At 37.9% G+C, this 25,389-nt stretch overlaps 1 protein-coding gene across 2 annotated transcripts in view; it reads right to left on the minus strand.

Moving 5' to 3' along the window:
- Positions 1-20,950: 20,950 nt before the first annotated feature.
- HACD1 (3-hydroxyacyl-CoA dehydratase 1) overlaps positions 20,951-25,389 on the minus strand; it is a 29,897-nt gene continuing 25,458 nt past the window's right edge. For both annotated transcript variants that reach the window (XM_070408067.1, XM_070408064.1), the window contains one exon: positions 20,951-24,073. In XM_070408067.1, the coding sequence (XP_070264168.1) occupies positions 23,991-24,073 (83 nt within the window). In that variant the 3' untranslated portion in view covers positions 20,951-23,990. The remainder of the gene's footprint in view (positions 24,074-25,389) is intronic.

Here is a 25,389-nt window from a genome sequence, read left to right on the forward strand (position 1 = left end):
TGCAACACTCAAAATTTTACCAGTTTTTCTTTCCAGCAGTAGCATTTCCCTGTCTAGGCTAAGCCTTCCGTCTACAGCCAGACTCAGCAAACGTCCTTCAGGAAGACAGGCTAGCAATCTCTGCTTATTAGGCAGGCCTCTTCCTCTCTGAAACTTTGTTTCCTCTAGTCTGGTATAGTGCCCAGATCAGCAGCTACTGCAGCATCTGGGGACTTGTTAGAAATGACAATTCCCTGGCCCCAACTCATGCCAACTGAATCAGAAGCTCTGCGGAGTGGAAGCCAGTAGTCTGTTTCAACAAGCCTTCCTGATACATGTAAAAGTTTAAGGACAACTGATCTAGTCCTCTTTGTTTGATCAGCTTTCCAAAGTCTTTAAAAAATTATTTTTTGTAAATTATCTACTCTTCTCACTACTTGTTATCTACATCCTACCCAGAAACAAAAGTTCCCTGCTCTTGTTCTTGCTACTTTGTTAACAAGGTAAATGACTGGAATATTTGTTATGTGATAGCCAATATTATCTCCCTTCTCTTTGAGGGCATCAAGTTTGTTTTAGGAAATTGTTTCATCCACCACATACTTTGAGTGATGTGAACTTCATCTGCAAGTTCAGGGAGGGCAGAACCAATCACATTATTCCATCCATTCATCCATAGTCATTGTCTCAAGAGAGGACACATAAGCCCACCAAGGTCAGTGATGCCTGAGGGTTTCTAGAAGAGAGTCATCTTTCCCACTTCCACTGTTCTTTTTATGGAATGAGATCATAAAGTTTGAAGCTTGGCTTCTTTTGATTAAAAAATGAGGAACCTGAAACTATCAGTGGCCACTTGGTAAAGCCTGAGAATGCAGCCTACTGTAACATGGGAATCAGATGGCATTATTTGCACCCTGAAGCAGGCCACTCCTAAACCCTACACTATATGTAGACTTTTCATGTGCAAGTGGTATGACCAACCATTCTAGTTTGCCTAGGGCTCAGGAGTTTCCCAGGAAGAGGGATTTTTAGTGCTAAAACTTTCAAAGTCCTGGGTAAACCTGTGTGACTTATCTCCGCTAGATGCAAGAGATATTTAGAATTAATATATCTTTATATACTATCATTGGGGGAAAGATGAAAATTGTCACTACAAAAGAAAAACAGAGTCTTTTTTGTGATGTTGTTTTTCTCACTCTATTTTTCTTCCATTTTGTTTCGTCCAAGTTTTAGGAAAGATGATGCATTTTAAACTTAAGTCACAGCATGTCCATTTTCTGTTGCAAAATTGCTACAGGGCTTTTAAAGAAACTAAGCCATATATTCATCTAAGTCCATTTATCAAAATGATGAATGAGTGGGAATGCATTTATAACACATCATTAGCCAACAGTTTTCTGGAAAAGTACTGGGCAAGTTTGTTTCCCTAAGAAGTAATAAACTAAGAATAGTAAGAAACAAATTTAACGCTAATAATTTTAATTTGCATAATGTCTCATAAAATGTGTTTACAAAATGCCTGAAGAAATTTTTGTGAATTACATAGACATAGTAAAAGCTTTCCAGCTTATTAAATTAAAATTAGGGATATAATGTACAGCATGGGGAAAATAGTCACTATTATCATGATAATTTTGTATGGTGACAGATGGTTACTAGGTTTTTTGCTGTGATCACATCATAAGGAATAAAAATGTTAAATCACTATGTTGTACACCAGAAACTATAATGATATTATATGTCTACTATACCTAATAACAAAAAAGGTTAGGGAATATAGTTTCAATTTTTATTCTGTTGTTCCATTTGGTTAAACTTTATCTGCATTTGTATCCTCAGATGTTCAGTAGGAATAATGGCAATGACCTATTGCATTCGGTCATGATGAGGAAAAAAACTAAGACTATGTGCTTTAATAAATAACATCTGAGGTTTCCAAAACTACGTTGCAGGACACTTTTGGTTCCTTAAAAAAAATATAGCAAACAAACTCAAAAGTATGAAGATACATGCTGGCCAGTGCGACTCAGTGGTTATAGCATCGGCCCTCACACCTAAGGATCTTGTGTTTGATCTCTAGTCAAGGAAACATACCTGGGTTGCAGGTCTAATCCCTGACCAGGTCAGGGTGCATGCAGGAGGCAACCAATGGATGTGTCTCTCTCACACAGATCTCTCTTTCTCTCCCTCTTTCTTCCCTCCCTTCCACTCTCTCTAAACATCATAAATATCCTCGGGTGAGTATTAGCAAGAGATAATAAAGAAAAAAATACCAAAAAAAGTGTGAAGTTACAACACCCATTATTTTAAGAACATGATCCTAAACAGTGACACAAAATAAACCCTACCTTTCCCCTTCTGTGACACAGCTGTCATCTTAGCTTTTGATCGTGGCTGTTAATTTAGTCTGTGACTACTTCAGTTCCAGCTGAGCGAAAGAAACTGTAGTTCATTAAAATCCATTTTGCAGTTCAAACAACTGCCAGCCATACAAGCTGCCCTTGCAATTAAGGAAATGTAAAGTGATCCCCCACAGAGAGGAATGAAGTCAAGTCAGAAGCCAGGCCAACAAATCTTTGTCTCCTTATTGCTTCCCAGAAAAGCCTTGGCAGGGAACATGACCAGACCATGAACTAGAATAAGTGGGTGAAGGTTTGCTTGGATCATGCTTCTATATATCTACAACACGAAAGGACTCCTCCCCTGGACTGCACTAGATCCTAGATCCTATACAGGTTCTATATGCTTTCAATAACTCTGCGGCAACCAAGTTTTATATTATCAGGAGATCTGGAGAGTCTTAAGAATGATCACAACATTGGGTAGATCACATCTACACTGCTTTCCTTCTGAATTCCCTTATTAGAAATTCAAATAAGCCTCAGGCAGCTATAATTCTACTTTTCAGTGCATTCTCATAACTGAACTATAAATTTTTTTGCGCGTGAAGTAATTCTTTTTTATCTCCCAGCATAAGGAAATATGAATTCTGCACACAATTATGGCAGTGCTTATTCAAAATATCATTTATCCTATGTCTTCCTGAAAAACAAAATTATTTTACTAAACACCACACTGCTGTCCTCCTGATATCATTTTTGTGTGTCCTTAATTTTAATGCCTCTGTAGGTTGTTTGCTTGATTAGTTTTAGGGAAAATAGGAGAACCTGAATATAGTTCATTACCATGAATGACTCATTTTGAAAGCTTGTTTAAATCAGATATTAGTAATCAAATACAAAGTTATGCTCTATCAAGTCTGACAATTCAAAAGCTGCTTGGAATCCATGAAGTCAATAGAGAATAATTACAATACAATACAGAATAATTATGGCTTAAACCCCAAACAATTCATCAGCTCACTGGTTCTCTCACTCCCCCCACAATTTCTCAACGTCTCCCTTTGTCCTTCCTCTTCCCACCTGCTTCCTGCCACAGACACCCATGCGCACACTTATCTGTTATTGGACACATTTAAATCAAGCTAAGAAAAGATTATATGCAGAAAATGAAGTGGTTTATTTCTCCTTTCATCATACACACATCCTCTCCTATCTTGTAATATCTTTCAAATCTCTATTGTGCAGAATTATTATCAAGATAAACACATAGACCAATGAAATAAACACAAATCCCCAAGTAGATCCTATATGGATTTCTATGTTTTCAAACAATTGAGAGAACCATCATAAAGGAAATAAAGGAATAACAGCATGTATGCACCAAAGCACTTGTGTCCATTGCAAAGGGCATGTGAGAAACCTGCATTTATAACAGACGATACAGAGGAGAAGAAATTGCGGCAAAACCAATAAAAGAGAAACATCTCTACCAGATAAACAGCTTTTTCAAATTTATAGAGAAAACATCAAGAATTCCATAGATTCGAACAATAAAAATGTTCATCTTAGTAATCAATATTGAGACAACTCTGAAATACCATTTCACACCTACTAAATCCATTTCAGAAAACGTTTCATAAATGCTTGTGAGGCTGGAATAAAAGGGTAAGGTTAATAGCACTGAAAATTAGTACACACTTCTGGAAAAGCAACACAGTGGAAAAATGCATCTAGAATAATTAAAAACATTTGTACTATTGAATATAGTAATACAATTGACCTATTTATATTACTTTATTCTAAAGAAATAATTTAGTAGAATAAAGACTATCTGCTGAAATGTGTTCACTTCAGAATTATTTATACAATAATGCAACTGTACAATTATAAAAAACAATTCAACAGATTAAAAAACTGCAGAACTTGCTCACGGCATCCTTATTTATAAAAGTGGGGGAGGTCATAAGGGTATAAAGCACAGCTTAGGGTATATAGTCAATAATACCGTAATAACTATGTGTGGTGCCAGGTGGGTATTAGACTTATCAGGGGGATCACTTTGTAAAGTATATAAATGTCTGACCCACTATATTGTACACCTACAACTAATCAAATATTGAATGTCAACAATAAATATTTTTTAATTTTTAAGAGAAATCAGATTAATATCCAAATTAATATCCAAATTAATATCCAATTAATAAAATCAAATTAATATCCAAAAAAGAGAAGTTATGCCCTAGCCTGTTTGACTCAGTGGATAGAGTATTGGCCTGTGGACTGAAGGAACCCAGGTTCGATTCCGGCCAAGGGCACATGCCCAGGTTGAGGGCTCGGTCCCCAGTGGGGGGCGTGCAGGAGGCAGCTGATCAATGATTCTCATCCTTGATATTTCTGTCTCCCTATTCCTCTCCCTTCCTCTCTGAAATCAATTAAAATATATTTTGGGGAAAAAAAGAGAGAAGTAATATAAATAATACGGGTTCCATGACATGATATGGCCATTTTAAATAATCATTCCGATTTCGTACATAACTATGAGAATGACTCTGTATGACTCTTCTGCTCTGCTGCCTCAATACAGAAAGGCACACTGACCTTGAAGTCATGTGAAATATGGCACAGCCATAGGACGGAAGGAGCCTGGGTCCCCAAGTCAACGGGGTGAGCTGCACACCAATCCGTGTGTGTGTGTGTGTGTGTGTCTGTGTTTATTGCTTAAAGTTTTACATATGTCTCCTTTTCCCTGATTGACTCCCCCTCCCCTGGCACCAATCCATTTTTGACTGTGAGGTGAGCTGCTGAGACTTCTGGATATTTGACATTGGTTAGAGTAGCTGGCTTTACTGCTCCCTGGCCTGCAGTTTGATGATTTCCAATTAGCTTTAGCAAGGAATTAAAGGAAACAAACTCAGTCAGGCAAACATTCCAGTTAGAACTTTGTAGCTCCCACACAGAAACCCTGACTCTTAAAGGTCTTTCAATAAAAACTGTTCGTTCTGTCATCTGTCACTTCTCCTTCTTCCTGTTTAGACTTTAATTTTTTACCTAAGCAAAAACTCATAATTTTGGTGTCAAATTATCATATCAATAAGCATTTGAAAACAGCCTACTCCACGTCATATGGAGGAAGGAGAAATATAGCCAATTGCATCAGGTGGGTGTTGGGTGGACATAACTGCAGCTGATGATTAAACCAAGGGAAAGGAAGTTTAAGAGCGTATGGCCAGCCGTAGCCGGGCGGTGCAATTGTTTGGAGCATTGCCCAGTACACCAAAACGTTTTGGGTTCGATCCCTGGTAGGGGAGCATCTGGGAGGCAACCAATCCATTCCTCCCTCTCTCTCTCTCTCTCTCTCTCTCTCTCTTAAAAAAATAGCTTATGGCCATGGGGTGCATGCATATGCCAAAATTCAGTCCCTGTGACTCTTATGGTTCAAAAAGTTTAAAGTCAATGTGATTACCACATTTCTGGAGTTCAAAGGCTTTGGGGAGAAGGTGGAGAAGAGTTGTTTGAATTGTCAGAATATGTTGTCATCATCAGGGAGGGCAATACTTAGAGATGTGCCAGCACTGGCTCTCTCACGCCCATGCAGGTATCACTAATGATCTTGGCATTCTTTCTGGCCGATTCTGCATCCTGGGCACAGAGCCCTCGCAGCTGCTAACAATCAATCAGTTGGAAGGTGACATCAGAGATTCTTGTCCTGCTACAAAGGCTGAGAATTTCTCTAAGGATCTTGCAATTGTAGTTCAAGACTGCTTGCCCTCAGATAGAAGAAGGGACAAATGAAGCGGCCAAAATGATTTAAGTGCCTTAAAAAGGAGTAAAAAAATAAGAAATCCGAACTCTTGAACAGAAAAAAAAAGTACATATTTTTTAAATCTTAAAAGTCACAAATTCTACCATTAACTTTACTGATACAAATAAAACAGGAGTGTGTAAGTTTCAGTCTATAGTTATCAATCCAAATAATCTAGTCAGAATTGATGTGTGATCAGAACCGAAGTCTAGTTTGTTCTTAGCTTAACTTATATTACTTGAGAGCTTTTTAAGTAAAACTATTATTAAATGACGCCTGGAATTAAAAGTGAACTTCAATGTGGCAACATACATGCATTGTCCAGCCCTCTCCTCCTGATAGGTCCCCATTCTATCACAATGTACCCCGACTGGAATGACCATCACACATTTGTCTTCTATCTCCTTCAACTTTTCCCTCTGGGCCCTGCCTGTGTTATCATTTTTCATCCCGGTTTAGAAGATACCTTGTGTACCAGCCATGCAGAACTTCCTGGAGTGTCCTACCCCAAACTCCTCAGAACTGCCTGGCCCTGCTCAGGCCGCGGCGCCTCTGCCCAGCACACCCAGCCCCACTCTCCCACTCACATGGAACCCACATAACGCTTCCAGTCACCTCCAGCCTGGCCTTTGCAGACTCTTCTGTGCTCCCATAGCATAAATACAAAGCACTTGGCACACATTTTTAACTGCAGGCTGACTTGTGTGTGTGTTTTTTTAACAGATTGTAAGCCCCTGGAAGGCAGAAACAACCTTTCATCTTTGCATGCCCAGGGCACAGTGTTGGCATATAGGTAGCTGTTTAATAAATTTGTTATATGTTGGATGGAGTGATTTCTGCAGCTTATAGCTATTTTGAAAAAGAATGCGAAGATCACCTGTTAACCTAATCCCACACTTCAAAGCTTTTTAGTTTGCTGGGACACAGTCGAGTAGTATGGTTACTAAGGTATAGTAGAGATTATATTTGTTGAGACTATACTTTTTTGTGTGCTTTGTTATAGTTTATAAATTGTTTACTGGAAATCCTAACAAGTTGCTCGTCTTGCAGATCAGTTGCTGTATTTCAGGCACACATTAACAATGGGAGCGTGCAGCACACACTTGTGGGATTCAGCCTTCTGTTGATACAAACCACTCACTTATTCATTCCATAAACGTTTAATGCCCACTCTATGGAGCTCTTCTAGGTGCTGGAGATGCAGCAATAAAAGAAAACAAAAAGACCAATAAGCCTACCTTCATCGGTTTTCATTCTACATAAAGGGAGGACACGAACCGTACCAATTGTATTTTCTCAAGCGTTATGAAAAATATTAAGTGGCGGATCCAGACTGTAGCAAAGGGAAGAGGGTTGCTGCTTCACGGGGTAGTCAGGGAAGGCCTCGCTGATAAAGGGACATTTTGAACAAAAACCTAAAAGGGAGGGAGGGGGACAGCAAGTGCAAAGGCCCTGAGGCAAGAGCATGGTTGGCATTTTCTAGGAAGAGCAAGGTGTTAAGTGTGGCTGCAGCAAAGAGGAAAAAGACAAGGCAGAAGGAGACTGAGGCGGTGGGGGAGCCAGGAGCTCGTGCAGGGCTTCTAGGTTATAGGCAGAACTTTGGATTTCATTCTAAGTGGGGAATTACTGGAAGGTTTTGAGAAGAGGAATGTCATGATTTTACTTGTGTTTTAAAGATAACTCTGACGGCTGTTAAGAGCAGATGACAGGGAGCCAGGAATGAGTTGGGGAAAGTAGTTAGGAACTACCCCAACGACACAGGTGAAACAACATTGTGGCCAAATCCAGAATGATATCAGTGAAGGCAGGATGCAGTTTGAAGGTCAAGTCAAGGAACGGTGAGGTGTGAGAGAAATGAAACATCGATGACAAATGAAGGGTGAGGGGAACAGAGCAGATTCACCATTTGCTGAGGTGTGGGATTTCATTAATGCGTGTCTCTGGGGAAAAAGAGATCCTGTCTTCTGTATTTCCTTTTTCTGTTAGGTAAGGTCATATTTATTTTACATGCTTAATTTTCTGAGGATTATTTGAGGGTGTATCTTTTCCTCTTCTATTTTTTCAGTCACCAAACCTTGAAACCTCCACATCTCAAAATGTCTCAGCCACCTTGACCCTTTCTCTCAGGTCCCCCCAGTTAAGGTTCTCAGCACTTCCGGGTCCAATAATGCAGCAGCCTCCTAACTGGTCTCCAGCCTTCAGTCTAATGTCTCCAGTTTCCCACATGATAGTGGAAGCACAGATGAAATTGTCCCCATCACGTTAAAAAATCTGATGGCCTTTGCATGTTGAAAAAAACATATCTCCACTGGACAAGAGTCCACACAGTGTGCTTTTTTGGCTTTGCATCTACGTATGACATGGCTACCACTCATCCCTGGTTTCTGTTGCATATTCTCCTGACTTCTCAGTTATATTGCCTTGCATTATTCCCTTTTCCAAACCATTCCCAGCTTCCTTTTTTTTAAAAAAAAATGTTTTTATTGAGAGAGAGAGAGAGAGAGATTTGTTGCTTTGCTTATTTATGCATTCATTGGTTGATTCTTGTATATGCCCTAACCAGGGATTGAACCCACAACCTTGGCATATCAGGATGACACCCTAACCACCTGGCTACCAAGCCAGTGTCCAAGCTCACTTCTAACTGTGCTTGTTGGAATGTTTCCAGTTTTTTAATACCCATCATTCAAATGAAGCCTTCAAGCTTCACCTGAGAGAAACTAATCTTTCCTCCCCTACATCCTCACAGCCTTTGGGCCTCTGCTTAGCACTCTGTATTGTTTATATATGTACTAAAGGCCCGGTGCACAAAATTCGTGCATGGGAGGAGTTGTCCCTCAGCCCGGTCTGCAACCTTTCCAATCTGGGACCCCTCAGGGAATAACTGGCAGTTGGACATCCCTCTCACAATCCAGGACCCCTGGCTCCTAACCACTCCCCTGCCAGCCTGATTGATGCCTAATGGCTCCCCTGCCAGCCTGATCGCCCTCAACTGCCCTCCCCTGCCAGCCCAATTGACCCCAATTGCCCTTCCCTGCTGGCCGGATCACCCCCAATGTCCTCCCCTGCCAGCCTGATCGCCCACAACTGCCCTCCCCTGCCACAGCCTGCCTCCTCTGCTGGGACCCACCTCCTCTGCGTGAGGTGGCAAAGACGCTGGGACTGCGCGGAGCGGCTGCCAGGCCCCACATCCGCTGTGCGCATGGCCATCTTGTGGTGGCCATCTTGTAATGAAGTCATGTGCGAGGGCCACGTAGGCTTTTATTAGTATAGATTAGAGGCCCGTTGCATGAAGAGATTTGTGCAATAGGCCTTCCTTCCCCTGGCTGCCGGCACCAGTTTTCCTCCGGCACCCGGGACCCAGGCCTTCGTTCCGGCCGCAGTGGAGAAGCCAAGCATCTTCAGTCTTCAGTCTTTGCTCCCCGCCTGCATATGCAAATTAACCCCCATCTTTGTTGGGTTAATTTGCATACTCATCCTGATTGGCTGGTGGGCATAGCAGAGTGACACCAATTTGCATGTTTCTCTTTTATTAGTGTAGATGTTTCTATATCTCCTCTTGGACAGTGGCCTACTGTGTGAGAATGCAAACTTTGTTTTATTAACCACATCGCTACAGTTCTCAGCAGCATAGTGCTCAGAATAGATTGTCAATAAATATTCATAGTAGGTTTAAGTAGAAAATTGCTACTGCAATGAGAACAGTCTTAATTTTGAAAAAAAGATTTGCAGAATTTGGTTGATCTCCACGCATTACCAGTACAAACACACATTATTTTTAAGTGCATTTTCTTTTATAGTAGTCTGTTATTGTAGTCTGTTATTATTATTGTAGTCTGTTCAGAACAACAACTTCACCAAAACAATGTATTTTAAAGGTCATGTTCAAATACTCTTCATAAATATAAGCCTCTCTGGAGAAATATTTAGAAAACATTGTGAAATAGATTAGATATTTTGTTCCTCTGAGGCCAAGTACGTTTTGATTTTTGTGTGCAAATAAAAAAATATTGATTTTTCTTTTTCTTTACTGAAAAAAATCCTTTAAAACACACTAGGCAAATAGCTTATGTGCTGCAGAAAGCCAGGTGTCTAAGGGCACTGAAATAGATAAGTTAGTGCCTCCTACCTTAAGGATATCTGAGAGGAAAACTGATGAATGTTATGATTTGGAAACTTGAGGCTAGCTGGATATTCTGTTTAATATCCTGAGTGTCTCCTAACCCCCCCCTCACTGCCTTATATCAATATTATTGGTATAAATGTCTTTTCCTGCTAGGCTGCTACCCGCAGAGCTACACTCATGCACCCCCATGTATTAAAATTATTGGTTTATCTTTTTCTTCATAGATGAAAAATTCCTAGAAAGATATATTCCCTTAAGTGACTGGTACTTATAAATGAGTTTTTCCCCCCACTAGACTTTAAGTTCCTGGAGGGCAGGAACTGTCCTTTATGTGCCACCAGCTCTTACCACAGAGCCTTGCACATAGCATTCACTCAACAAACGTGACATTCATCTTGCCCCTTGGTTGACTACTCCATGTGACTTTGTTTCTTTGCTCAAGGACACTTAGCCTATTCCTAATTCCGAATCCTGTATTACTTATAATTTAGGTTCAGAAGCTATAAGCCAGATTCAGAATGACAGTAGTTTAAACAGTCCAGGTATAAGCTTGCCAAGACTTGCTCCTCCAGTCCAGCCTGCCTTCGCAGGTGGCTCTGGACTCCCACGAGATGTGCAGTGCACCAGCCCATGGGGACCCATCCACACGGTGGGCTGTGGGAATGGTGCCTGCTGTGCTAAGAAGACCGACAACCGCACAGCTGTATTCAGCAGCCCTGAGGCTGCTCCCTGGTGGTAGAGATCATGCTCCTTTTTCCCGTTGCCCCACTATTCCCAGGGAGGCCCAAGATCCATCACGTTCCAAGATGGATCACTGCCACCACAGCCACATGCTGTTAGGAGCGTGCTTACTGGAAGCTGCATGTGTCACTTCCACTCACATTCCATTTCCTAGAACTTAGTCACACGGCCACGCCTAGCAGTAAGGGAGACTGGAAAATATCCTTATTTTCAGTGCCAAGTTGTCACTCAAGGGCTCCATTACCATCAAAGTGGAGAGCAGATTTGGAAGACAACTAGAATTCTCCATCACAAACCACCTTTCATTTTCTCACTGACATTTCTATTTCTGCAATCTTTATTACAACTATCACTTCTTTATTTCTGATCATCAGGAATGCCTTATTTGATGTGTGAATTTTTGCAATATCACCTGTGAATAATGGCAGTTTTGTGTCTTTCTTCCTCATCCTTATGCACTCCCCAGAATAAGGTGGAACTGAAAAATGTACCAGTGAACACATTTATCTTGTGGTGACAAGGGAAACAGGCACTAGGCTGTTTGTAGATACTAGTTATTACATTAAGGAAATCCCTTTTATTCTCCTCGTCAGGGACAGGGCATCTATAAGCAAGCATTTTTGATAGTTTAAGTATCTCAGGACCAGCACGACTTTTTTACTTCACCCCCATCCCCCGAGTCCCCAGGTGATGAGCTGACATCACATGAACAGCAACAGCAACAACAAAACTATGAAGGAGCACGGGGGAGGGGGGGTGGGTTCTGCAGGGGGGAGGGGGCTGGACTTGTATGCATGCATATGAGAATGACCAATGGACACAGACTGGGTGGGGTGTGTTGGGGGGGGGGATGAGGGCATGTGCTGGGGGGTAGGGGGCAGCCTGGGAGAGGTCAATGGGGGGAAAAGGAGACTTATGTAATACTTTAAACAATAACGAATTTAAAATAAAAATAAAAACTATCCAGCTGAGCCCAGTCAACTCAGAGGAGAACAGTGAGAGTAAAATTACTGTTTAAAGCCACTGTCTTGCAGTTGTTTCTTAATTCAGAAATGTATTCTAAAAAAATACTTCTCATTCACATTGCAATTCACTGCATGCAGTCTTGCGTCTGCCACCAACACTTCAAAGAATCTGTTCCGGTAAACCTCATAATTTAACAAATCATTGGGAAACCTCATATAGGCCCCTTCCCATTCTTGCCTTACTGAAATTTCTGCCATGTTTGATGACTGACCATGCCTCCCTCTTTATAAAAAAAAGAATATGAGTAATACTTTCACATTGTTCAAAATCTAGATAGTTTAAAATTGTCACCAGCAAAACATCTCTATTTTTCCTCATGCCTGGCCAGATCCACTCCCACCTCTGCCCATAATAGATAAAAACTATCCTTATTTTCTTAGATACCTTTCTAGAGTTTGTGTTAATTACATACAAATATACATTTCTCTTACTACTACTTTTTAAACAAGATATACACACTGTTACACCCCTTGTTTTTTTTTTCCCCATTAATGATATATCTTGGGGATTTTCCTATGTGGGAAACTCAATTTTACAATCATATTTCTTAAAAAAGAAAAGAAAAGAAACTTCTACCATATTGCTAGTTCTACATTAAAATGCTATTTGTCCCACTAAAGGATTTCTACACAGTCCATCAAAAGATAAGAAATTTTAGAATATATGTGGAATAGATCTGCCCTTATAAGAAGAAAAAATAATCAAAAGTAGATCTTTAATGGATTTTTCCTACAATTAGTTCTGATTGTTATGTAAGTGGATGACATTAAGCTTTTGATTGCTGAGGCTCCCATTTCAAAGACACCCATCTTATATAAACACCTGTCCAGCTACACAACATGCCACCCCACCCATGAAGTTCCCCTTTTTATCAAGCCCTAGGTGACTCAGATAACTGACCGTTTGACAACTTGCTTTCCCTTTCCCGTGCTTTTCATTCCTGTTCATTTTAAACTCACCAATGAAGAGTAAACCCTCAAAATCCTAGGGTTCTAGGAAGAACCCTTGGTTCGGGCTCTCTCTCTTTATGCATGACCTTCCTGCCTCCAGGGCCTGTGAGTAATGAACTTTGTTTTATCAAACTTCCCTAGTGGTTGATGCTGGGAGGCAACTTGGAATCATAATAAGAACCACCTCAAGGGATGGTCCAGCCACAACATTGGCTCTGGCAGGGTAGTAGGGGCCCAGGTGTGTGCCCCAGGCATTCCAAACTGATAGCATCACTCTCCATAAGTTGCCACACAAAGCACACCATCACCCAACAAATATTTCCATTCCAAGTGAAAGCAGATTCGTGCTTGTATTTGAAGAGACTTGGAGACAAAAAATAGAGGAAAGAATGGGAAATGAAACACACAAGTCCCCTACACCTGTGACAAGCCCAAGAATCTTTTCCTTTGTCTCATAGTAGTAATTGTACATTCAAGTAACTTTGGAATGAAAGGTCCCCCTGACACACATCACAGGCAGCATTTCACTTCAGTGAGAGAAAAGCTGCGTTCAATGAATACTGCTAGAAACATATGGAATTCATACAGGTAAAAAATAAATAGATCCCTACCCTATACTGTAACACTCAACATTTCAAATGAAAAGAAAGTTACACAACCCATAAAAAATATAGGAATAAAAGAAAATGTACTTAATATTTTGAGGTAACTAAGTCTTTTTAAGCAAACTATAAAGTCAAGGATAAAATCAGCAATTTGGTACATAAAATTTGTCTTCTGTAAGACAAAAGCCATCATAAACAAAGCTAAACATAAGCACTTGGTGGAAACATATATGTCAACGCATATGCATACATGAATACAACTTATATATCATAGCAATAACAAAGACTAACAATTCCACAGAATTGTGGGAAAACAATACGAAAAGGCAATTCACAGAAAAAATACAAATAACCAATAAGCATAAAATATGTTCAATTTTAATAATCAGGTAAGTACAAGTTGGAAAAGTTAAAAGACTTACACTATTTAGTGTAACAATATAAGAAAACAGGTGCTCCCACACCTTGATGTTAAGTTTGAATTGATAAAGCTTTTTGGAACACAATTTAGCAGAATTAAAAATGGTGAAATATTCCCTTTCACCTGACAATCTTACACATGCAAATCTCTTACATGCATACAACTGTAAACAATGTACTTGGAATGAAACGATGTACTTGGGCCTGTTACTAACCTTTATGAAACTAAAAGCCTTCACTGATAAAATGTTTATTTTAATAGTGTATACTTTATTTGGTTGTTAATTATAAATGAGATAAATTAGCACATGCCTGATACATACTAACTTTCAATAAATGTTACCAGTTGATATTACTATTATTATCATTACTACTTTATTATGACATGGTTATAATTATAGATTGTAAACAAAAATGTCCATCAACAGAGAAATATGAGACATAACATGCAATATATGTACATGCATGAATCTCCAAGACATTGTGCAAAATTGTATAAAGTATGTATACATTATTTCCATTTAATTAACTCTTTGTGTGTGTGCAAACAAAAATAGAAAGGATGAATGTGTGTTTTATAAAGGTCTGAAGATACCAAGCTGTTATTAATGCTAGTATTGGAAAAAGATGAAACAAGTGAAGAGAAACTTACATGTTTTACCCTGTGTCATTCTATATTGTTTTAATTTTGACCTTTCTGATCAGTCAAAAGAAGCTGCAATGTTCCTTCTAAAACCAGTGAACTCACCTCATCTGAAACCATAACATCTGGGCCATATGACTTCAGTCAATTCTAGCCAATTTGGTCATCTAGTTTGGTCATCTAGTTTATCTTCTATTAAAAACAATAGAAGATAACATTATCTATATTTTGCACACCATCTAAGATAACAGAGATGTACATCTATTTTTTTTTAAATGGGGACATAAGATGAACTTAAGTTTTTTGAAAAGTCATCTTATTGCTAACAATTGCAGATTAATGAGACATTTCCGAATAAAATTATTTCATCATATTCTGATTAAGGAATTCTTCATTTGAGAACCCTATAAAGCTTTATATTCTTCTATTAACAACAAACATAAAAATTATTAATATCATGCTGACACAATGGAATTCTCTAAAAGGATCTGTTGTAATGATAGTGGTCATGTCCTCCCATCCCTGAGGCTCCTATGAGGGGATCTGAGCCCCCTCTTCCTTCACCACCAGCCCTGCCAGGGGGCCAGGCTGGCTGGAGAGTTTCTCGAGGAAGCCTCTGCCTTGTTGGAAACACTATCAGAAGGCACGACCATCAGGATACCACACATATCCTAAAGGAGAACAATTTATAGGTAGCCGCTTTCCACTGTTCTACTACCAAATGAGACTATAGTCTTCCAATTCAAGAAAAATAGTTCAATAGAAGCAATCCAACAGATCAAAGTTAAAAAAAATGTAGGAAAAGAAAATGACCCTATATAATAAAAGCCTAATAAGCTAAGTGCCTGGTCATCCATTCAACCAATCAAAGGGTAATACGCTAATGATATGCTAAGGTCACTCAACCTCTTGCTATGACATGCACTGACCACCAGGGGGAAGACAGTTGGCTGGTCGACCAGTCACTATGACGTGCACTGACCAACAGGGGGAAGACGCTCCAACCAGTAGGTGAGCTTGCTGCTGAGGTCTGGCTGATAGAGATTGAGCTAGACAGGCCGGACACACCCTGGAGCTCTCCTGTGGTCCCTCCCCAGCTGGCCAACCTCCCACATCCCTTCCCGGCCCTGATCATGCATCGGTGGGGTCCCTTGGCCTGGCCTGGGCCCTCTTGCAATCTGGGATGCCTCAGGGGATGTTGGAGAGCTGGTTTCAGCCCGATCCTGCAGGCTAAGCCAAGGGACCCCACTGGTGCACGAATTCGTGCACCGGGCCTCTAGTACTAAAATAATTCTCTATAAGTAATATTAAATTCTACCAAAGACCCCGGCTGATATGGCTCAGTGGTTGAGCATCAACCTATGAATCAAGAGGTCACAGTTCAATTCCTGGTCAAGGCACATGCCCAGGTTGTGGGCTCGATCCTCAGTGGGGGCCGTGAAAGAGGCAGCTGATCAATGATTCTTTCTCATCATTGATGTTTCTATCTCTCTCTTCCTCTCCCTTCCTCTCTGAAATCAATAAAAAATATATTTTTAAAAAATTCTACTCAAGAAATAGTGGGTTTGGTATGACTTTTGAAATTTCACCTGGCACAATATAGTTGTTATAAAATCATTAAAAGCAAAAAATGTCATTAATAGCTAACATTTAGTATGTACATATATTTGACAAGTTCTGTGCTACATAATTATAGATGTTATCCCATTTGCAACTCAGACAACTTCTTACTCCATGTTACAGATGAGGGATCTTCAAGCTAAAGAAAGTTAAGCACTTTTTCCCAAATTAGTACAAGTGTCACTCCCAGGTCCCAGTCCTTAACCATTCATTACACATGTCACCATTCCACCAATGAATGTGACTGATGAGACAGAATTTATGTATGTATCATCAGTCTAATAATATTGATATCCTAACATATACCTTATAATTTTTATTTTGCTAGTATTTGCCAATAAATAAATCCATTTACTCTTTACCACTAAAGAAATATTTATAGCTTTAATCTATTTAATTTCACTACAAACTAGACTTGATACTAAACGAACAGCTCAGACCTAATTCCACAAAACTTTTAAATAAATGTGGTAATTTCTTATCTTCTCTTAATGTTTACCCAACAGAAACCATATTTTAAAATAAGAAAACTCAATGCGTGTTTGCAAAGTGTATGTGCATGTAAAGTTAATTCACAGAAAATACTTTTTAAAAGCTTTCTCAAAAAACTATATGAATGCATTTACATAAAGCAGTTCATCCCATAGCATAATAAACAACTAGGAATTTTCCAGGCCAAAAATCCTTCACAATTATGAACATGTTCAACCTGTAAAATAACCAGTATTTCCAAAATATAACCATTAAAACCTTTTTTCTAGCCATGCACATATTTAACTTTCACTATTTAACACACTGTGTAGTTCATACTGATTACTAAAATCTCAACTCCTCTATAAATTCTGAACTTTCCAAAATATTTTCATAAAAATATGTATGCTTTGAATGCTGCAAATTCAGTTTCTATATACATTATCTCATATATGTTGATTTTGGAATTGAAACAAAAAAGTAACACCAGATTTTGAAGCAAATATGCAGGTTATAAATTAAGTTGTAAATTAAGTTTTGAAAATAATTTAATATCTGAAGCTTAAAAATGTACATTCTCCTGGATGAAAATTGTTTTAAAGTCTATTTTTTTTCTCAAGTACACTTAAGGTAATTTTTCATTTTCTCTATTCATAAAATTTCTGTTCTAAGGGACTTAATAAATTTCAATTAAAGTTTAACTAAAAAAAAAAAACAGCTTCTGAACATATCTATTTTGCCACAAACCTATTTTAGTCAATTTAGGATTCAATTAAAAATCATTCAGGCAAATTATAATTACTTCCTGTCATGCAGATTTCTCAAAAACTGGACCATGTATGTTTTCCACAATGTTGAATTTATTCCTAAAATGTTTTATTAAAAAAAACAAACCACTAGAGGTTCTGTTCAATTAACAGTACTACTAAAGAAAAATCCTTTAACAGTTTCTAATTATAATGCTGTCCATTTATTTCGTGTCATTAAATTCAGCACAACAAAAAACCTGACTATTAATCTGGATTTTACTACTGTTACCTGTCTTATGCTCTACATTACTTAAGTGAATGAACAGATCAATTGTTTGGCTATAAAAACACATACAAAATGTCTTACTACTTCATATTTGTAAATACCAAGTTTTTCATTTTTATAAACTTAAAACTATGCTGATTTTTTTTTCAGTTCTGTATGTACATTGAATATGGGATTTGGAAAAATTCATGTCCCTCCACCCTGATATTTCACTATTGCAGTGTTTCTCAAAGGGAAACGACTAAGCTGCCTGCATCAGAACTGCCCAGCACCTTGCCAAAGATGAGGAGTTCACAGCCCCACAGCCACTGATGCAAAATCCCTAAGGGAGGGACTCTGGGTCCTCAGATGACTCATAAAAGCTGCAGTCTGAAAATAATTGTTGTACAGTCATTATCCTCAGTGTACCCTAAAACCACAAAGTGTTAAGTGGATTTAAGAATAATTTTTAATTTTCAAATTGTACAAATTGCATATAAAATTACAAATTGCATATAAAAATATAGGGGTAAGGCCCAGCTGGTGTGGCTCAGTGGATTGAGCATCAAGAGGTCACTGGTTTGACTCTCAGTCAGGGGACATGCCCAGGTTGCTGGCTTGATCTCCAGTAGGCAGGAGGCAGCCAATCAATGTTTCTCTCTCTCTCTCCCTTTCTCTATCTAAAAATCAATAAAAACAAATTAACATATGTATTTATAGGGCTAACACACCATTATCAATCAAGAAATGTATTTTGACAGGAATTTCAATCATGCAATATATCTTTTTAGTAAAGCAGAATACTATGATAAGGGTATATAATAATGTAGAACAGAATGCTGTAGTTATGAATTATAAAGCAAAACCAAAGTGTATTAATTACACAGAGTTTTATAATCCAGCAGCATAAAAACCAATATAAAGGTAAGTTAATAATATGCCTGCAAATTGCATGTGTAAAAGGATTTAAAAAGACATTCATTTTCAGGTATCAGAGCACAGGCATATTCAGGTAAAAAATAAAAATCCCAGTGCCATATGTCAAAGTCAAACTCCAATGAATTAGGCCAAAAGGCCTTCTACTTGCAAGATATCTATGTGTTGCTCTGCAACAAAAATATTTTTAAAAAATATTAAAAAACACAAACCCTAAAACATCAAAATTAGTATCATTAGTAAGTGGAACAAATCAAATTCCTGCTCAGGAGTGAATTAAATCTAATGATGAGACATCAAACAAATCTGAATGGAGGGACTTTCTATAAAACACCTGCCTGGTTCTGTTGAAATGTCAGTCATGAAACACGAAGAAAACAGCAAGGATCAGCTCCAGGCTAAAGGAGATGAAAACTGAATGTAATGCCTGACCTGGATTGGACCTGGTCCCAGAACATACACGTGCTCAGAACATCATGCTGATGAGATTCAAACAAAGCCTGTGGCTTAAAGGGATTCTATCAATATTAATTTCCTGATTTCGATCACTGTACTGTGGCTATGTTAGAAAATGTCCTTATTCTTAGGAAATATGCCCTGAAGCAATTAGGGGTTAATGTTTTCAACTTCTCTCAAATGATTCACAAAATATTATAAATACTTATGGAGAGAAAACAACAGCAAATCAAACAAAATGTTAACCTGTGGGGAATTCAAGTGAAGGCTTCCTACATTTTTGCAGCATTTCTGTAGGTTTCAAATAGAAAAGTGGCCTGGCCTGTCTAGCTCTGTTGCTTGGTTGTCGTCCCATGCACCGGGAGGTCACTGGTTTAATTCCTCGCCAGGGCACATACCTGGTTTCGGGCTCAATCCCCAGTAGGGGACGTGCAAGAGGCAGCCAATCTATGGTTCTATCCCTCTCCCCCTCTCCTCTGAAATCAATGAAAAAATACTTCTAAAAAATTGATAAAGATGTTTTTTGAAAATATATTTTTATTAATTTCAGAGAAAAAGGCAGAGGGAGAGATAGAAACATAAATGATGAGAGAATCATTGACTGGCTGCCTCCTGCATGCCCCTCATTGGGGATTGAACCCATAATCCAGGCATGTGCCCTCACCAGGAATCAAACCGAGACCTCCTGGTACATAGGTTGAAGCTCAACCACTGGGCCACGCTGGCCAGGTGATAAATATATTTTTAAAAGTTGTTACAAGAACACTAAAAAAAAAAAAGCTAAAACTTTTAGGTTATATATTTAAGCTGTTTTGAATTATCTATTTAAGATGTTTTATAAATTTAGCCTAAAAATATGAAGAAATTGTACTTTCAATTCCATTTAATGCTTTCATAACTGTGTTACTCATATTTTTATCCTATCAATTATATGTATATTCCAGATCTACATATGTTAAATAAAAATCCTCTACCTTTTGCACATTCATTTACAAAATATTTTAAATGCTGCTTTTTATAGTTATTTTTAAATGATGACAATAATTTTTTTATCTTTTTAAAAGTATATTTTTATTGATTTCAGAGAGGAAGGGAGAGAGATAGAAACATCAATGATGAGAGAGAATCATTGATTGGCTGCCTCCTGTATGCCCCACACTGGGGATCCAGCCTGCAACCCAGGCATGTGCCCTGACCAGGAATTGAACCGTGAACTCCTGGTTCATAGCCGATGCTCAACCACTGAGCCAATCTGGCCGGGCTATTTTATCAATTATATTCAATGATTGTTTTTAGTTTGTTTGAACGTAGTTTTAAACCAGAATGCTATCTATTTAGTGGTGCTCTGACACACTTATACATATATAAATAACAAAGAACCTTGCAACCATCAGATTACCAATGCACTATATTTTGTTAAAGCAGAGATAATTATTTTGCAATGTGATTTCCTAACCAATTTAACCTGGTAAATATGTCAAAGATTTGAGCAGAGAAAGGTATAACAGGAGGAAGATGGTAATTCCCTACAACAATATTTGACACACAGTGGGCACAAAATAAATATTTGTGGCAGGGGAAAAAGTATTATTACATAATTTCATATCATTTGCAATATATCATTAGAAACAATAAGAGTTGAATGATAATTAGATGCTTATGAATCTAAAGATGCAAAAATAATGTTTCTTAAAATCAACAGAAATCAAGTCACAAAAGCTTTTGGTGAAAATGAAGTTTTAAATATTTATTTTGACATGCTGTTTTTATGAAGCTATAACCTAGCAGAGATGTTGCTGTATTAATATCAAATTAAGACCATGAAAAATAAGACATTGTATATATTATATAATACATCAAGCTATAAAGTTATTAAAATTTTAAAACCAGAATCATATGTAATACCCTTTGTAATGCTTTAAGCAATAAAAAAATTAAAAAAATAAAAAAAATAAAAAAGCATATAAGAAAAAAAATAAAATAAAATAAAACCAGAATTAGAAGGAATGTCACCAAGCCAATAGAAAGTTGCTAGTATTAAAATTTGTTGACACATGTCTACAGGACCGAATTCACGTTCTACTTGATTCAAGCCCTGACTCAACACTTATGGTGACTTCAGAAGCAATCCAAAAAAAGGTACAGTCCACAGGAAACATGTGCAAAGGGCTTTCAAATACTTTCTCTTCTTTAAATCAAAGTACCATTTAAGCACTTTATTTTCTACACAGAATGGTTTAGAATTAGTTGAAATAGGAGATACTGAAGATAAACTGAAGCTATGCATACTAGTATTTATGCATGCTTTGAGTATATTACCATAGGACACTGAAGAGTTTGATGCATTTTTATCATTCCATATGAATTTATCGAATACCTTTTACACATACTGCAGTGTGGGCATACATATTTAGTGTAAGATATGTCCTGATCTCTGTGAGTTTGTACTTTTAGTTTTTAATTTTTTTTGTTTATTAGGGTGGCATTTATTCAGGTGTAAAACTCTATATACATCACCTGTATATTGAATTGTGTGCTCACCACCCAAAGTCAAGTCTCCTTCCATTACCATTTATCCCCCCTTCACCCTCTTCTACCTCCCTCCACCCCTTTTCCCTCTGGTAATCACCATACTGGGGTGTGTGTGTGTGTGTGTGTGTGCGCGCATGTTTGGGGTTTTTTTTGCTTAATCCTTTCACCTTTTTCACCCAGCCTCCCAACCCCTACCCCTCTGATAGCTGTTAGTCTGTTTCTGTTTGTTAGTTTATTTTATTTGTTAGATTCCATATATAAGTGAAATCATATGGCACTTGTCTTTCTCTGACCGGCTTATTTCGTTTATTACTCTCTAGGTCTATCCATGCTGTCACAAAAGGTAAGATTTCCTTCTTTTTTACGGCCAAGTAGTATTCCATTGTGTGAATATACCACGACTTTTTTATCCACTCATCTACTGATGGGCACTTAGCTGCTTCCAAATCTTGGCTATTGTAAATAATATTGCAATGAACATAGAGGTGCATAAAGTCTTTCGAATTAGTGTTTTTGGGTTTCTTCAGATATATTTCCAAAAGTGGAATTGCTGGGTCATAAGGCAGTTCCATTTTTAATTTTTGAGGTAACTCCATACTGTTTTCCACAGTGGCTCCACCAATCTGCATTCCCACCAACAGTGCACGAGGGGCATTTTCATTTCTAATTAAAGTTAATCACAATTTCTACTTCAAGATATTCCACAACTTAAGGGGGGGGGGGGGTAAAAAGAGTAGTACAGTTGCTCAAAGGAAGCATGAGTTGAATTAATACAAATTTCAGGAAAAGGATTTGAAGTATTTTTCATAAGACAGGAATCTAACAAGATAAATATGTGAACGTTTTATACTATATTACCAAAGATAAAATCTCCCTGAAAATCTCTTCCATATAAAAATTCAAAATGAAAACTGATCAAGCCATGTAAGCAGAGAATGTACGTCAGCATTTTGAGAATTAGTAACCGAATACATAATTGCTCATTAAAACATTCAGCTGCACAGGAAATATTACAATATAATGTAATAAAAGAAATAGCACCTTATAAAATTCAAGTTATCTAAAATGAGAGTTTGCAAAACTATTCTGAACTACAAATCACGTGAAATCATTTGGAAAGGACGTGGTAACAAAATTTTGAAGTGTAATGTTACATGTTGATATAAACACAAGCAATAACAGAACATTTCAAGCCAAAATTATGCCTATATATTATGGAAGGCAAAAGTTCCTTCTCTTTTTAAGTCACATATTTAGTGTTCTCTCTAAACTGGGTTAGTTTACTTGACTAAGCAGCATATCTTAACAGAAGGAGGAAAATTTTTAAAGGACCTACTTTAGAATTAAAACAGTATAAAAGTGTATTTTTCAGTGTATCATTCTATTAAACACACAGAGAGCTTTACTATAAGACTTGCTTTCCAGTGCAATTCAGATAAAATGAGTCTGTTTTAGGACATAGCCCAAAACTTCTTACCTCAGTACCTCAAAAATGTTATTATAACATGATTTTTATTAGACGATTCCATGGAATAGAGCAGCCTTTCTCAGCCAGAGTTCCGAATGTAATATTATGATCAGACCTAATGTCTTTATTTTTTAATAAGGGAGGCAAAGTATATACTTATGTTGTTTCTAATACTTTAAAATCTTTAGAGTTGAAAAGGTTGTCTTTGAATGGATATTTCAAATAAAAATAAATTTGCTTAGTAGTGTAAGTAATTTCAATGGCGCAGACATATTTTCAAATAATATTTTCCAATTGTGACATTTATATCAAAAGTCTCTCGACAATAAAGTATATCCATGCTTCCAAAAACTGTTATTAGTCAAAATGCTCCCTTATAACTTGAAAAAATAGCTCTTGGTTTCAAGAAACACCAATACATTATTAATAAGCTATTATAACTCTGTATTTACTTTCATTTACAAATATCACATAAATTATTACTGGTAGAAATATAATGTTAAATTACTAAACTAATTTCTAAATATTGGTTTTTAAAGCTTTGAGCATACGTTGCAAAACAATTTAGTGAAACTAAAAGAAAAAACTAACGAAAGGGTTTTTTTGCAAGTAATACACTGACTGTTTTCTTAATGATGATCGCCTACCCAGGAGTTGATAAATACTTGCATAGTTCTTGTAGAAAATGGACCTGGCACAGTGTGAAGACAAATACTGGCAAACACCACGTGTCTCAAGTTATATTTGAAGAAATAATACAATCTGTAGTATTTCATGAAGTTGTTTATTCTTGTTATTAAAACTTGGACTCAAGTAATCCTGGTTATTCTGGAAAAAGCACCTTGTTTGTAGAGGTCATTTAATCATCCTTTTCTACAATCACCTCTCCATGAAGCACCTTTCTTCTTTGACGTAACATGTGGAAATAGAGTTGTGGAAACACTTCATTGAAAAAAGAAAAGAAAGATAAGCTATTGTTGGATATTATTTAAACTTGAAACCTCTTAAAAGTGGCAAAGTTTGAAAGCAAGCACATCAGATGCCACCTGCTACCCCTTAGTATTTACAGAGCTCTGGGTGAGAGTACAAATGGAGGCCATAGACCAGGGGTGGGCAAACTTTTTGACTCGAGGGCCACAATGGGTTCTTAAACTGGACCGGAGGGCCGGAACAAAAGCATGGATGGAGTGTTTGTGTGAACTAATATAAATTCAAAGTAAACATCATTACATAAAAGGGTACGGTCTTTTTTTTTTTTAGTTTTATTCATTTCAAACGGGCCGGATCTGGCCCGCGGGCCGTAGTTTGCCCACGGCTGCCATAGACCATCTGCCTAAATACTTTAATGCCATAAGCTGTGAGGTCTCATGGCAAACTTTAATACTACCTTGACAAATATACTTTCATGATGATCTGGAAGGCCATGTTTGAATTTAGTTATAATTTGGAATATTGTGCCAGAACATTCCAGCACAGGAGAGCTGCCCGCCTGGCCCCCTGCTCTTCATTCCATTGGCTGTCCTATACCACGAGGGGTATTGTGAATATATGTGTGGATATGCAAGCCCACACAACTCATACCCCCATCCATACCCCTCACAAACAGCTGCCCATAGCTACCTCTGGGTTTTAGGGCCGTGTACACTGCCGACATGGTTAACCCTCAGGAGAACGGATTGGGGAGGAGGCCTATGTGGTGCCTAGATGTATACTCAGTGCCATGTGGGCAGCAAATTCCATGGCCCTGGGTTTCCAGAGTGTGATCTAGAAGGCGAGGGGTGGAGAGGTGATCAGTGGACAGCCAGAACAGGGCCCAGAGCAGAGGCCCCTCTTGGCTGGGTATAAGGGTAGTCTGTTTTATACAATCACGTACATGTGCGTGTATTAGATCAGTTAGACAAACTGTCATCTGCCCTATCAAATTTGGAAAATTATTCTGAGCCAATGTGAATCAGTGATTTAAATTACAGTGTAAGCGTTAATAGATGAACAAATTCATATTAACTAGCAACAATACCAATGTAAAAACATCCCTGAAAATGGAACACAGAATAATCAAACCAATGACTTTAATGACAAAACAAGCTTTGAATATCTAGCTTCAGCAACTTCAGATAAGTATTTTTAGACCGGCTCAAATGGAGCAAAAATGCACAACAGATTTTACTTTTTAATATGTAGGTACTACTCATCTTAATATATGTAACCATCATACTATACCTAGAGGTCTAAATATATTCAGGTCATATATACTTAAA

This window comes from Myotis yumanensis, unplaced genomic scaffold, assembly GCF_028538775.1.
Source record: "Myotis yumanensis isolate MYYU_CA2020_CCGP unplaced genomic scaffold, mMyoYum1.0.hap1 SCAF_1, whole genome shotgun sequence".
Lineage (NCBI taxonomy): Eukaryota > Metazoa > Chordata > Mammalia > Chiroptera > Vespertilionidae > Myotis > Myotis yumanensis.